The sequence below is a fragment of the Chiloscyllium plagiosum genome, unplaced genomic scaffold, assembly GCF_037043375.1.
Source record: "Chiloscyllium plagiosum isolate Xiang-an unplaced genomic scaffold, Cpla_swu_hap1 HiC_scaffold_4, whole genome shotgun sequence".
Taxonomy (NCBI): domain Eukaryota; kingdom Metazoa; phylum Chordata; class Chondrichthyes; order Orectolobiformes; family Hemiscylliidae; genus Chiloscyllium; species Chiloscyllium plagiosum.
Genome location: NW_028270142.1, coordinates 98,640,061 through 98,654,395, shown reverse-complemented (window position 1 = coordinate 98,654,395; position 14,335 = coordinate 98,640,061). Strand labels below are relative to the sequence as shown.

Here is a 14,335-nt window from a genome sequence, read left to right as displayed (position 1 = left end):
TCCTCCCACTTCCTCCAAACCAAAGGAGTAGCCATGGGCACCTGCATGGGCCCCAGCTATGCCGGCCTCTTCGTCGGATATGTGGAACAGTCCAGCTTCCGCACTTACACGGACACCACCTCCCACCTTTTCCTCCACTACATCGATGACTGTATTAGCACTACCTTGTGCTCCCACGAGGAGTTGAACAGTTCATCCACTTTACTAACACCTTCCACCCCGACCTCAAATTTACATGGACCGTCTCAGGCTCATCCCTCCCCTTCCTAGACCTCTCCATTTCTATCTCTGGTGACCAACTCAACACGGGCATTTACTATAAACCGACCGACCGACTCCCACAGCTACCTAGATTACATCTCCTCCCACTGTAAAAACGCCATCCCATATTCCCAATTCCTTCACCTCCGCCGCATCTGCTCCCAGGAGAACCAATTCCAATACCGAACAACCCAGATGGCCTCCTTCTTCAAAGGCCGCAATTTCCCCTCAGACGTGGTTGACGATACTCTCCACCGCATCTCCTCCACTTTCTGTTCCTCCACACTTGAGCCCCGCCCCTCCAATCGCCACCAGTAAAGAACCCCACTGGTCCTCACCTACCACCTCACCAATCTCCAGATATGTCGTATTATCCTTCGTCATTTCCACCAACTCCAAACAGACCCCACCCACCAAGGATATATTTCCCTCCCCTCCCCTATCAGCATTCCGGAAAGACCACTCCCTCCGCGACTCCCTCGTCAGGTCCACACCCCCCACCAACCCAACCTCCACTCCCGGCACCTTCCCCTGAAACCGCAAGAAATGCAAAACTTGCGCCCACACCTGCCCCCTCACTTCTCTCCAAGGCCCCAAGGGATCCTCCCATATCCGTCACAAATTCACCTGCACCTCCACACACATCATTTACTGCATCCGCTGCACTCGATGTGGCCTCCTCTACATTGGGGAGGCAGGCCGCCTACTTGCGGAACGTCTCAGAGAACACCTCTGGGACACCCACACCAACCAACCCAACCGCCCCATGGCTGAACACTAAGCTCCCCCTTCTCACTATACAAAAGACATGCAGGACCTTGGCCTCCTCCATCGCCAGACCATGGCCACACGACACCTGGAGGAAGAGTGCCTCATCTTCCGCCTAGGAACCCTCCAACCACAAGGGATGAATGCAGATTTCTCCAGCTTCTTCATTTCCCCTCGCCCCACCTTATCTCAGTCCCAACCCTTGGACTCAGCACCGCCTTCTTGACCTGCAATCTTCTTCCTGACCTCTCTGCCCCCACCCCCTCTCCGGCCTATCACCCTCACCTTAACCTCCTTCCACCTATCGCATTCCCAACGCCCCTCCCCCAAGTCCCTCCTCCCTACCTTTTATCTTAGCCTGCTTGGCACACCTTCCTCATTCCTGAACGGCTTATGCCCGAAACGGCGATTTTCCTGCTCCTTGGATGCTGCCTGACCTGTTGCGCTTTTCCAGCAACACATTTTTCAGCTCTTCTATCTTATGGTCTTGTAAGAATTTACATACATACAAACAGGGGAATTAGGAGCTGAAGTAGCTATTTGGCCCCTTGAGCCTGCTGAACTGATATCTTTTCATTTTCGCCTGTCCTCAACTAATATCATGGCTGAACTGATTACTTTTCATTTTCGCCTGTCCTCAATTATCTTTCACCCTTTTGTTACTCAACAATCTACCTACCTCAGTCTTAAAAATATTGGAAGTTTTCCCTCTATACTGGTTCACTGACCATATTTTGTCTATCTGTTTGCTAAACAACTTTTGCAACAGCTTAGTTTGCCTTTAGTCTGTATTGTTATTGTGAATTTAGAGTTCAACCTTGCTTAAGTTTTGTCTATGAAATAGCTCGATAAACTCTTACCCACACACCTGCTCACAACTGAACTAAATATATAAAATCAAAAAACTGCCTCTAGTTTCAAACTTTTGGAGTCAACCCGTATTTTGAAAGCATTCCTTAATTTTTTAACATAATAGGTACAAACATTTGAGGAAGATTAGGCTCTTTACCAGATTACTTTATTTTCTTTATTCTTTAATTGGATGGAAGACTGGCAAGGCCAACATTTGTTGCCTCTTTCTAACTGCCCTTGAAGTAAATGGTTTACTAGGCCATTTCACAGGGAATTTAAAAATCACATTATTGTGGATCTGGAAGTCAGATTAGAAAGTATGGCAATTTCCTGCTCTAAAGAAAGCCCCTAAAGACAACAGTGAATAAAATGGGATTCTTATAACAATTGATGGTAGTTTCATAGTAAACATTCGAGACTGGCTTTCAGTTCCAGATCCCATTAAATTTAAATTACACTGGTTGTTGTAATGGGATTTGAACCCATGCCCCCAAAGCATTAGACTCATTCCCTGGATTATTGATTTATTGACAATACTACTAGTAGGCAATGATTTGGACATAATAAGCTAATTATTCAGCAAAAAATGGTATATTTTGGGCATTTGCATGGTAACATTAACTGCTTATTTTATTTTCAGTTACATTAAATAACGCGTAACTTATTCCAGATTTCCAGACATATTTCTGCAGTGCTTTATTTTACTCCCAAAATGACATTTAAAGAGAACTTGTCTCTGTCAGGAATTTTCTAGCTACATTTCAAGTATTTTTTTTTTGTTTTTACATACCTTGTTCTAGCCCTTGAGGAGGTTTCATCTCCATTTACATGGATGGCATCTCCATTCTGCTGAACTTCTGTGCAAAAGGATTTGATTAAATAGATATGCTTTTAACAATTGCTGGAAAACTATTTTGAAGCAACTGTACAAAATATTTATCATACTAGTCAGCAGATTAGGTGTGTGTTACTCACTGGTTGCTGATGCAGTGCCATTGGGTACAGATTCCTGATCCACTGTCATACCATCAAGGAAAACAGTCAAGTCCCCAGTTTGCACTGTCCCATTCTTGTTTTCTAATGTTAGCTTCAATACTTCTTTAACATTCTCCACTATTCAAAATCAAAGGGTGAATTTTAAAATAAAATGCTTGTTGTTTATAAATACACAGCGAAAGTAACTTAACTGTGTAATCAGAATTATAAAACATCTGATTTTTGTTATATAAACTATGTTGTTACAAAGTTCATTCAAAATATACATGTGAAGTTTCAGCCATTAGCTAGAAATAATCAATTTAAACAATGTCAAACCAAGTTATGAACAATAACTTCTGTCTACAGTTCAATTAACATAAAATAACAGAAACCTATAAACAAGGAAGAGGAGTACACCATTCAGCCCCAACAGCCTGTTCCAACTCCAAAACTCCAAACTACTTAAAGAAAATCATGAAATAAAAAGGACGTTGAGCTAACAATGGAGAAATTAGGAAGGGATGATCAAAATGTGTACTAAAAGATAGGGATGGATTTTATAGAAACTCACATAGGAAGAAAAAGACGTTACAAAGCAACGATTTTAGATAAGATTCCAGAATGGGAGGTGGGGGTGTGCTGGGATAACGCAGCTCAAACCACAACAATGACTGAAGGGCCAATAAAGGAGAATGTAAAAAGACACTAGAGGTGCAAGAGTAGCTGATGCTAGACTGCTTACATTATAAGTTGTCCCCAGCAACATCCATGATTTGGTAGGAAACCCTACAGGGTAAATGAGTTTCAGTGGTCCGTCAGAAGGGGTGTGCTTAAGTTAACTGTACAACTTACATTTTCTGTTGTGCGATTCCAAAGCTTGGCTGATGTCTAAAGTGGCTTTCCCTAGTAGAGCATCGGATTTTAACGTATGATGGCTCCAGATTTTAAAGTCCAATTTGGTGTACGGTGTTACATTCCTGCAAACAGAAAAAAAGTTCAGGTTTTGTAACTTGCATGTTTGTGTGACAATTAATTTAATAATACCTTAATTCATGATAATTCTGAAATTCCATTTGTTTGCACAATGGCTGCATTAAACATTTATGATAACCAAGTAAAACTGCCTGCAGTACCTTAAGGAAGCATGTTCTGTGGAAATATTTTAAGATGACATGTTGATGATGAAGAGATCGCTAGAGAAGACTACTTAAGAGAACAGTTCAATATTTCGTGTTTGTAATGAACTGGTGAGGTTGAAAGTGAACTGAGTTTAATACGCTTTTATCACACAAGATTAGATTTCTCCTACTCAATGGTAGTCTATTCAGTGCAGAAAACCAAAAAGAAAATCCATGCTGAAAACTAGGAAATCTGCATAAGAACATAAAGTTCAGAATGAGAGCTCACCAAGCTCACTGTACTGACTGGCCACCTACATTTATTGTACCATGGATCTCCCTGAATCTATCTTTATCCTGTACTTCTGCTTTCCCGTGGTTGGGCATTTGAGGATTGGCACAGGACAGGAGAAGCTAAAGTTATGTTTCTAATAATGTTGGCTGCGGAAATTCTGGAATGCAGCCAATATCGAAATAGCTTCACGAGAAAAGAGCCTCAATTCAAAGCCAGCATAAAAAGAAAATAATGTTTGGACTTTTGATTTAAATTTTTGCTATATTGTCTTTGCACAAACCCAAAGAAATGGAATTTGCCCATCAGCCATGGGGCAGGCTCAAAAGACTGAATAGCTTCCGCCTGTTCCTGTGTTCCCAGTTCTACAGAGCCAGTATAATTTTGAGATTAGTTAGGAACATATTCAAGAAATTACATGAACATTTGTATAAATTGAATCATTGAAGGTTAATTATTCATTTCATAATTTTGCTTACATTGTTAAGTGCTCATCCCATTTTGGATTGGAAGAACTATGTGACTTTGCAGATTTCTTTAGTTCTCCGTCTGCTGATAATTCCACATAGATTGCAGTTCCAAACCAATTCTTTCTTCTTTTTAATTTTGCAGAAGCAACTATTAAGTAAAATTGTGGTACAAATTTAAGAAAAATACAATTATGAAAACCTCTTACATCCCTAGTCGATTCCAAGCTATTCCAAGCAAATTCTATTTGGATTTGATCATATATTTAAATATTTGATAATACAGATCAATGGAAAAGTTCTATTATTAAAAAATTCATGTTAAATGTCATTAAAATAGTTCTCCATTTCATTTTAGCACAGCTTTTGTTATGCATATAGAATATTTTCATCCAATATATAAATATCTTATACCACAATTAAAGTTTTAAAATATTAGACATTCAAAATCATTAACACTGTTCTGTTAATAGCAATAGACAAAGATATAGACATTTTTACCAATATTCAAAATAATCAAGATTAACCTTCTTCTATTTAAGCATTGAGAAATCCCTTATTAAATGTTACAGCTGCAATCCTGAAAAGTGTAACTTTAAAATCAAAGTTATGCAAATCACTATTGAAATAAAGTTAAAAATAAATTTTAAAAATACAAAAGAAAATGCTGACTCTTTCTATTTATCACTTTTCCCACTCCCTAGCACTCTGGTTTACTGCCTCTCCTAGTCTCAACCCTTCAGTTCATGACGTGTTCATGGCCCTCACAATTGCAGAGGAACCTCAATTATCCAAATGACGTCGGCAGGCAGTATTTTGTTCAGATAATCGAATGCTGGATAACACAGTTTAGCTAAGCCAGGGGACCTTGCAATCTTGCCCGGATAATCAGAAATCTGGATAATCGAATGCTGGATAATGGAGGTTCCTCTGTACCTCCAATTGTGCCCCAACATCCCTCGGCACCTCGGCAATTGTGCCCATCACTTCCCTCTCCTGAAGCCTTGTGGCAAACAAGGGGCTTGTAAGATAAGCAGACAGTAGTAAAAGCAGCTTTAGGGTGCAGAGTTGCAGAGATAAGCTATATATGCTAGAGAAGCAGTGAGTGGGAAGGTCATCCACAACTGGGAGGATCAGCAACAGGGATGGTCAGCAGCAAACAGAGTCAGCAAGGGAAAAGGCCAGCAGGGACTAAGGACGTCAGCAACAGTGGTGCATGTCAGGGAATGGAAGAAGACACTCAACAAGAGCACAGATTGGGTCAGGCTTGGCACTAAAGATTAGAACAACTTCCTGACAATAGACCCAAATATAGGCCACATTAACTGGTCAACAATAAAACAGAAAGACTTAAAAATGGGGAAATTTGGGAACACACTGAATTATAAAAGTATTGATGATCTTGCCTGACATGGGAAAGTCAGTAAGCATAAAGGACACAAAAAAGATTAAGAAGAATACAAGTCCAAAATCACATTGTGATTTTTAACTGTGTTTTGAACACCAAATACTTTTGGTTCTGTCTGAAATGGCAGATTATTCCAATTATTTATTCATTTGGCTAAAACTAATGTGACTGATTTTTTGAAATAAAAGCAGAATGCTGGAAAGCACAGAAGGCACATCCCTTGAAGAGAAAACAGAGTTAACCAGAGCTTGTTTTTAAATCACTACTAATGCCGTCAGACCTACTGCGATTCTCCAGCACTCTGTTTCTACTTTAGATTTCCAGTATCCACAGTTTCTTGTGATTATTAGATTGAATGTTTTTGTTTACTTTTCAGTTCTTGAACTGTACCTTCTTCATTCTACTTTCTGGTCTTATTGTGAATATTCTGGATTGTGAGGAGCCACTGGTTTCGATCCCCACCACAAACTCCACACCTTAGCTGTCCATTGTTGAATGAGAGCGTTTACAATCTAGGTGTCCTATTTCACCCTAAGACAAGCTTAAGATAAAATATTAGTAGAAGCAAATATTGTGGAGACAATGTGATAATTTATCAGGAACAGCATATTAGCCATTTAGAGAAAAGAGCCCAAGTTTGGATCAAAGTTTTATAATCAAATGGTCCATTTTCCAAATCATTTAATATTACCTATATTAAGAACAGAAACAGAAATACTTTGAGAAATTCAGTAGGTCTGGCAGGATATGTGAAGAGAAAGCAGGGTTAACATTTCGGGTCCAATGACCCTTCTTAGTTCTTCACAATAATTCTGAATTTCAATTAGTTGCCTGGCAATGATAGGTACTTTTTCTACTTCACATTTGGCGTCCTATTGATCTTAAAATTAAAAAAAAATTCAACAAATTAAATCAGACCATAACATCTGTACAAATTTGCCACGAAAAAAAAAAATCACTGTTGCATATTCCTTTGACATTTACCAATTTTGGATAAAGTTCTCAACAGTTGACAGACCTATTTCCCTACCATTTCCTAAAGAGAAGCTCATATGATAATTCCCTTGGTGCAACTGACATGCATACACATACCCAACTGAGCGACTGGAACACTCAACTTAAAGCTTGGGTTTCAGTTAAAATGGCAGATTTATTTAAGAAAATAAATTTTAGTTACCTACTAAGTTATTTTATAAGGCACTCTTTCACCTTCCAAAAAAAGCTGGCCCTCCTTTCCCCTCTAGTTTGTTTGTTTTTAATTCATTTATGGGATCCGAGTATTTCTGATAAGGTTAGCATCTTTACTTGCCCTCGAGAAGATAGTATTGAGCAGCCTAGGTATGTCCATAGGTTGTTAAGAGAGTCCCAGATTGCAATCCAACAACAATGTAAGAGCAGCAATACAGATCCAAGTCATAATGGTGTGTGATTGCGGTGTTCCTACTTTTCACTTTATGCCTCCACCTGGTTCATCTGGGCACTTCTCTTCATTACATATCTCCAAGTATTCATCACAGCTTCTCCCATCAAAAATAAAATGCTACATTCATTGTTATTATTTTCCCCTTCAATTGCATTCACAGTCAACTGCTTTTCTATTGTGGGGAGGCAATGACATCGTGGCACTTGCATTGTAATTCAGAGGTCCAAGCAATGCTCTGGGGACCCGGGTTCAAATGCCAACATGGCAAATAGTGGAATTTGATTTTTTTAAAATCTGGAATTAAAGGTCTATTGATCACCATGACACTACAATTGACTGTCATAAAACTCCATCTGTTTTATTAAAATCCTTACCTGGTCTGGCCTAAATATGACTCCAGACACAGAGAAACGTTGATGACTCTTGACAGCCTTTTTAAACGTCTGAGCAATTCATTAAGTTGTGTCAAACAGCTAAAAAAATCTAAAAACGAATGGACCTGAATGGACTACCTGGAATGGATCAAGATACTTGAAATAATGGCAAACTTAGCCCAGTCAACACTGCAAAACCCTCTGAAACTAACATTAGGATTTAGTGCCTAACATAGGAGAACTGTCCCTCAGACAAGTCAAGCAACAGCCCAACATTGTTGGCTATGATTCCAAGAGTACAACTATGTTCCAGCCAACACAATCACCATCTTAGGTTCTGTGCTGTCCTACCAGAGGTAGCAGCATAAGTGGCAGTTGCTCCTGGGAGTCCCCAAAAGTGACTCCAGACTCAAAATCTCATGGCATCAGGTGAAATGAGGGCAAAGAAACTATGTATTGGAAAACCATTCCAGACCACCTAGCTGATGAATTCATATTCCTCCATTTGAGAGGAGGAATCTCTGGGGATGGCAAGGGCACAAAATGTATACTGGGTGAGGGACTTCGATGTCTGATACAATGAGTGACTCGGCAGCATCACTATTGATTGAGCTGGTTGAGTCCTAAAAGATAACTGCAAAACTAGGTTTGAAGCAGGTGGAAAAACATAATTGATCTCATTGGTGACAATCTGAATGTGCAGAAGCACCAGTCCATAACAGTATCAATAGGAATGGCTACAACACAAGTCATAGTGAATTAAAGTCACATCTTCATATTAAACATACCCTTCCTTGTGTTATGTGGCTCCAACACCCTACTAACTGGAATAGATAGTAAACAGATTGAGCAAATCAAGACTGGACAACATGAAACACAGCCATTAGCAAAAGCAAAACTATTCTACAACACAATCTGCAATCTCATGGCCTGGTACACGCCCCAATCTATCAAACCATGAAGCCACAAAATCAATCCTCGTTCAATGAAAAGTGCAAGAGGACATGCCAGAAGCAGCATCAGGCACATCTAAAAATAAGGTGCAGCACAGAACTAACCTGAATGCTCAACAGTATAAGCAGTAAGTGATAGATAGAGCTAAATGATTCTATAACAAATGCGATCAAATCTAAGCTATGCAAGCCTGCCACATCTAATCAAGAAAGGTAATTGGCATTTAAACTCATGAGAAGAGGTGTGTCCACAAACATACCATTCTCAATATTAGGGAAACTCAGGATATCTGTGCAAAAGACTACACTTGTAAGAATCTTCAGCCAGAAATGTTGAGTGGATGATCAATCTCACTTCTTCTGGTGGTCCCAGCAGAGATGCCCATTTTCAACCAATTCGATTCACTCCACATTAAAAGACTGGATACTGCCATGGCTATTGGTCCCAACAACATTCCAGCAATAGCAGGCAAGACTTGCTGTGCCTTGGCCAAGTTCTTCCAATACAGCCACAACACTGGCATTTATCCAATAAAATAGAAAATTGCCCAGATGTATAATATCCAACAAAAAAAAATGCAGGATGATTTATGCTTGCCAATCACCAGCCCATCAGTTGACTCTCAATCATCAGTAGAGTGATGAAAGGGGGTCATCAACAATGCTATCAAACAGCACTTGTTTAGCAATAACCTGCTCATCATTAACATTCAGTTTGGATTTAACTAGGCCACTCATCTCCTGACCTCATTACAATTGTGATTTAAACATGGACAGACTAACTGAACTCAAGGGTTGATGAGAGTGACTGCTTTTAACATTAAGTATGCATTTGACTGTGTGAGACATCAAGGTACCCTTGCAAACCCAATTCAATAGCTCTCCATGAATTGGGGTCATATCTGGCTCAAAGGGATATGATTCTGATTGTTGGAGGTCAGTCATCTCAGCTCTAAGATATCTTTGCATGGGTTCCTTATGGTCAGATCCCAGGTCCAACCATTTGCAGCTGCTTCATCAATGCACTTCTCGCCATTGAAAGATCAAAAATGGGTATATTAACTGATGATTACATAGTGTTCAGCATTACTCACAATCCTCAAATACTGAAGTAATTTGTGGCAAATTCAGCAAGACGTAGGTAATGTCCAACAATGTTCCCTCTAAGCCACACGGATGCAAATCCACTCTAAGGTTCTGAGCACAGTGATTGCCATTGGCATGCTGATCATGGCATTGATTTTTGGTTCCGGAGATCCATGCAAATGGAACGAAAATTAGAGGGAACGCTGACGGCAAGTAAATTCACATCACGAGTGCCAGGAAATGACAATCTCCAACAAGACAAAATCTAATTATCACTCTCAGACGTTCAAAAACATTATCATTGCTAAATACCTGACAATCAACTTCCTAGGGGTGTAGTACAGGGTGACCATTGACAGAAACTGAATAGCGCTGGAAATGTGTTGCTGGAAAAGCGCAGGTCAGGCAGCATCCAAGGAACAGGAAAATCGACGTTTCGGGCATAAGCCCTTCTTCAGGAATGGCTTATGCCCATTCCTGAAGAAGGGCTTATGCCCGAAACGTCGATTCTCCTGTTCCCTGGATGCTGCCTGAGCTGCTGCGCTTTTCCAGCAACACATTTCCAGCTCTGATCTCCAGCATCTGCAGACCTCACTTTCTCCTCAGAAACTGAATAGAACTAGCCATATCAATAATATGGCTGTAAGAGATGTAGCAATTAATTGACCTCTCAACTCCCCAGAGTCTGTCCACCATCTACTAGGCACAAGCCAGGAGTGCTATGAAATACTCCTCACTGGGCTAGAAGAGTGCAGATGCAACAATACACAAAGCTCGAAACCATCCAGGACAAAGATACCTGCTTGAGCGCACCACACTCACTACGTCCACAACCAATATATGGTAGCACAAGATGCATAACGGAAATTATCCAAGGTTCCTTAGACAGAACCTTCCAAACCCATGACCACTATCATCTCAAAGGATAAGGGCACCAATTAAATGAAAACACCACTACCTGCAATTTCCCTCCAACTCACTCACTTTCCTGACTTGGAAATATATTACCATTTCTTGTTAAGTCAAAGTCCTGAAGCTCCTCACACTCAGAGCATTGTGGGTACACCTACAACAAATGGACTACAGCATTTCAAGGAAGCAGCTCACCACTATTTCCTCAAGGTTAATGAGGGATAGGTAAAAATACTGGGCCAGCCTGTGAAGCCAACATCCCACGAATGAACAAAACAAAAATCTATTTTTGATTTAATATCCCTTTGCACATTCCTTTTCTCTTATCATCATGTTTTAGTACTGCTAAAAGATGTTATTTTGCCCACTGCGTTTGTTGATGTGAACTCATTGTCATTGTACTCCTGTCGATAATATGCATTGTTCAAAACCAGTTCCATTCATAACTAAACACTTATAAGAGCAATGTCAATGCACGGGAGGCCTAACTGTGCTTATTTTGTCACTAAATACATCATGTGAACCAGTTTCCACAACAGTGATTGACAATATTGTACTTCAAACATCATTCAATAGGAGAAACTGACAATAAGGGAAAGCACACACACTTCTGTAAAAGTTGTTTTTTGCTTAGACTTTGTGATTTCATACCTCACATAACACTTCTTTAATAAGAGTAAGCAGAAACAATTTTTAATTATGCAAAAAAAAACTGTCTAATTCAATCATTTATTCTGGGAATGTTTCTACTTCCATAGATTTTGTCAAAGCCAATCATTGTCAACAGAACAGCATGCAGTTTTAACTGTAGCAACATAAGCCAAAGATTTAGACGGGATCATGTTTAAACTAATTTAGAGAACAAAAGCTATTGTGTGTGAACATTGCAAAGACTAAAATAATTCTAATTTTTGATGTGAAAGATAGCCAAGCAATGTTACAAATTCTTTTAATAATGAACAAAAAAAAATCAAGGGCTTGGTTTGGGAGGACAGTTAGTTAAGAATGACTGACACTTATTTACTTCCTGATTTTCTGAATGTAATTCATTTTAAACCTGGTTGACCAGGGATATAGATAGAGTAACAGGTTGCCATACTTCCCTATTCTCCACAAAATCACATTCAAAATCATGTCATGACATTGCTCTTATAAGTGTTTAATTATGAATGAAACTGGTTTTTACCTCATCTCAAAAACAGCCTGGAATGAACTATTTAAACCAAAATGAGATCAAAAAATCCTTGCCATTTATAACTGATATGCAGGATATGTTTTGGGGTCATAACTTAGTATAATTAAAATGTATAAGATTTACATTAGTGACAGAGACAGGTCACTAAACTGGAATTCAGGTGTATCATTAGAACAGAAGTTAGATTATTCCAGTTTTTTTTGATGGTGCTCTACCAAACTGTGGATATCTGACAAAAGGCAGATGAATAAAATACAGAACTCAGCAATTGATCCTGACTTTAATTACATCAAAAAAACTAATAACAAAAAAAGGAGAAACTCTGAAAGCCACATTGTGCATAAGTCACTTGTTTATATTTTTAGTTAACACAAGACATGTAGAAAAATGTGATTGTCTAAATGACTTCTTCCAGAATGAAAAAGATCAAAAACAGCGTGTTTAAAACAAAAATTGGTCAAATCTGATGGCAGCAACAATATTTCCAGTGTAAGACTGCTCTAGTGTAGTACTGAGGGAGTATTTTGGATGAGCCATTAAATCAAGGCCCCATCCACTTGCTTGGCATGATGCAAAGGATCCCACAGCACTACTTCAAAGAGCAGTGGAAGAAATATGCCTGTAGCACCAGCTAATACTTATTTTTATTCATTGAGGGAATGTGGGCTTTGCTGGCTGCGAATTGCCCACAGTCAGTTGCCCTTTTAAGGTGACAGTGAGTTGTCTTCTTGAACCACTGTAGTCCATTCAGTGTAGGCATGCTCACAATGCTGACAGGGAGGAATTCAAAGATTTTGACTTGATGACACTGAAGGATAAATTTTAAATTAGCTGACTTGATAACATATCAGCTGATCCAAGTGAAATTCAGAGTACAGTTGATTGATTTATTCAGGCATTTGAGACCATTGCTGTGGAGCTACAATGCCAGGACAACCCATGTCACATGATAACCAGATTGAAGGTATCAAAACATTCTAGCTGTGAAAGCAAAATCTGACTGTCATATCAGCTCCTTAGAACCACTATAGAAAACTAACTGCAAAACTGGCTCCAAATTAACCATAAATGTCTTCGCGGGAGACTTATTAGGTTATGGGCGGCACAGTGGCAGTGGTTAGCACTGCTGCCTCACAGCGCCAGAGACCCGGGTTCAATTCCCACCTCAGGCGACTGACTGTGTGGAGTTTGCACGTTCTCCCTGTGTCTGCGTGGGTTTCCTCCGGGTGCTCCGGTTTCCTCCCACAGTCCAAAGATATGCAGGTCAAGCAAATTGGCCATGCTAAATTGCCCGTAGTGTTAGGTAAGGGGTAAATGCAGCGGTATGGGTGGGCTGAGCTTCAGCGGGGCGGTGTGGACTTGTTGGGCCGAAGGGCCTGTTTCCACACTAAGTAATCTGTAAATCTGTGTGTTATCTGAAGTCTTGCTCTTTTGATAAAAAAAAAGGAGTCAGCAGTTCAAGATGTCATGTTGCGTTGACCCTCTGCAAGAGCAACTTAGTCGCACTCCCCGTGCAAATTTTCACATAATTATCCAAAAAAGCATGTTTCAATTTTGCCTTACTTTACCATACTTTTTGGCAACGACTCAAGTTTGGACGATTCACTGCATAAAATTGTATTGCTTCATGCCTCCCTTTGATTCTATTGTCAGTCACGTGAAATCAGTGTTTGTTGGTTTTTCCTTAACAAACTTAAACAATGATTCTATGAACAAATGCTCTCCTAAATGTTGCCACTTGACCGCACCTCATTATTTTGTCCAGTTTGGACAATCTCTTTCCTAGTTGGCTAATAAGCACTAATCTGAAAAAAAACCTTAACTACATTTCAGAAACTCTCCATTACTATCTCAGAAAATATTGCAACAATTTGAATCTTCTGTTATAACTACCCCAAAGTTTTTGTGCCGTCTGTACTTCCTTGCAAATTTGTTTCTGCTAGTGGATGGCCAATAAAATACACCTATGATTGCAACAATGTCACTACAGTACTAATCAAATAAGCTCTGAACTTGACCTCCTGAGAACACCTTCATTTAGATTAGATTACATTACAGTATGGAAACAGGCCCTTCGGCCCAACAAGTCCACACAGACCCACCCATACCCCTACATTTACCCCTATGCCTAACACTACGGGCAATTTAGCATGGCCAATTCACCTGACCTGCACATCTTTGGACTGTGGGAGGAAACCGGAGCACCCGGAGGAAACCCACGCAGACACGGGGAGAACGTGCAAACTCC

The 14,335-nt window shown here is 39.9% G+C and overlaps 1 protein-coding gene across 4 annotated transcripts in view; it reads right to left on the bottom strand.

Moving 5' to 3' along the window:
- Positions 1 to 14,335, bottom strand: part of wwp1 (WW domain containing E3 ubiquitin protein ligase 1) — a 161,450-nt gene that overhangs the window by 63,358 nt on the left and 83,757 nt on the right. For 2 of the 4 annotated variants that reach the window (XM_043688142.2, XM_087986505.1), the window contains exons 3-6: positions 4,749 to 4,887; positions 3,712 to 3,836; positions 2,857 to 2,994; positions 2,672 to 2,738 (exon numbers count right to left, since the gene is read on the bottom strand). In XM_043688142.2, coding sequence (XP_043544077.1) covers positions 2,672 to 2,738; positions 2,857 to 2,994; positions 3,712 to 3,836; positions 4,749 to 4,887 — 469 coding nt within the window. Of the gene's footprint in view, positions 1 to 2,671; positions 2,739 to 2,856; positions 2,995 to 3,711; positions 3,837 to 4,748; positions 4,888 to 6,534; positions 6,686 to 14,335 lie in introns of all 4 variants that reach the window. The other 2 variants (XM_043688144.2, XM_043688141.2) reach the window with 2 other exon arrangements.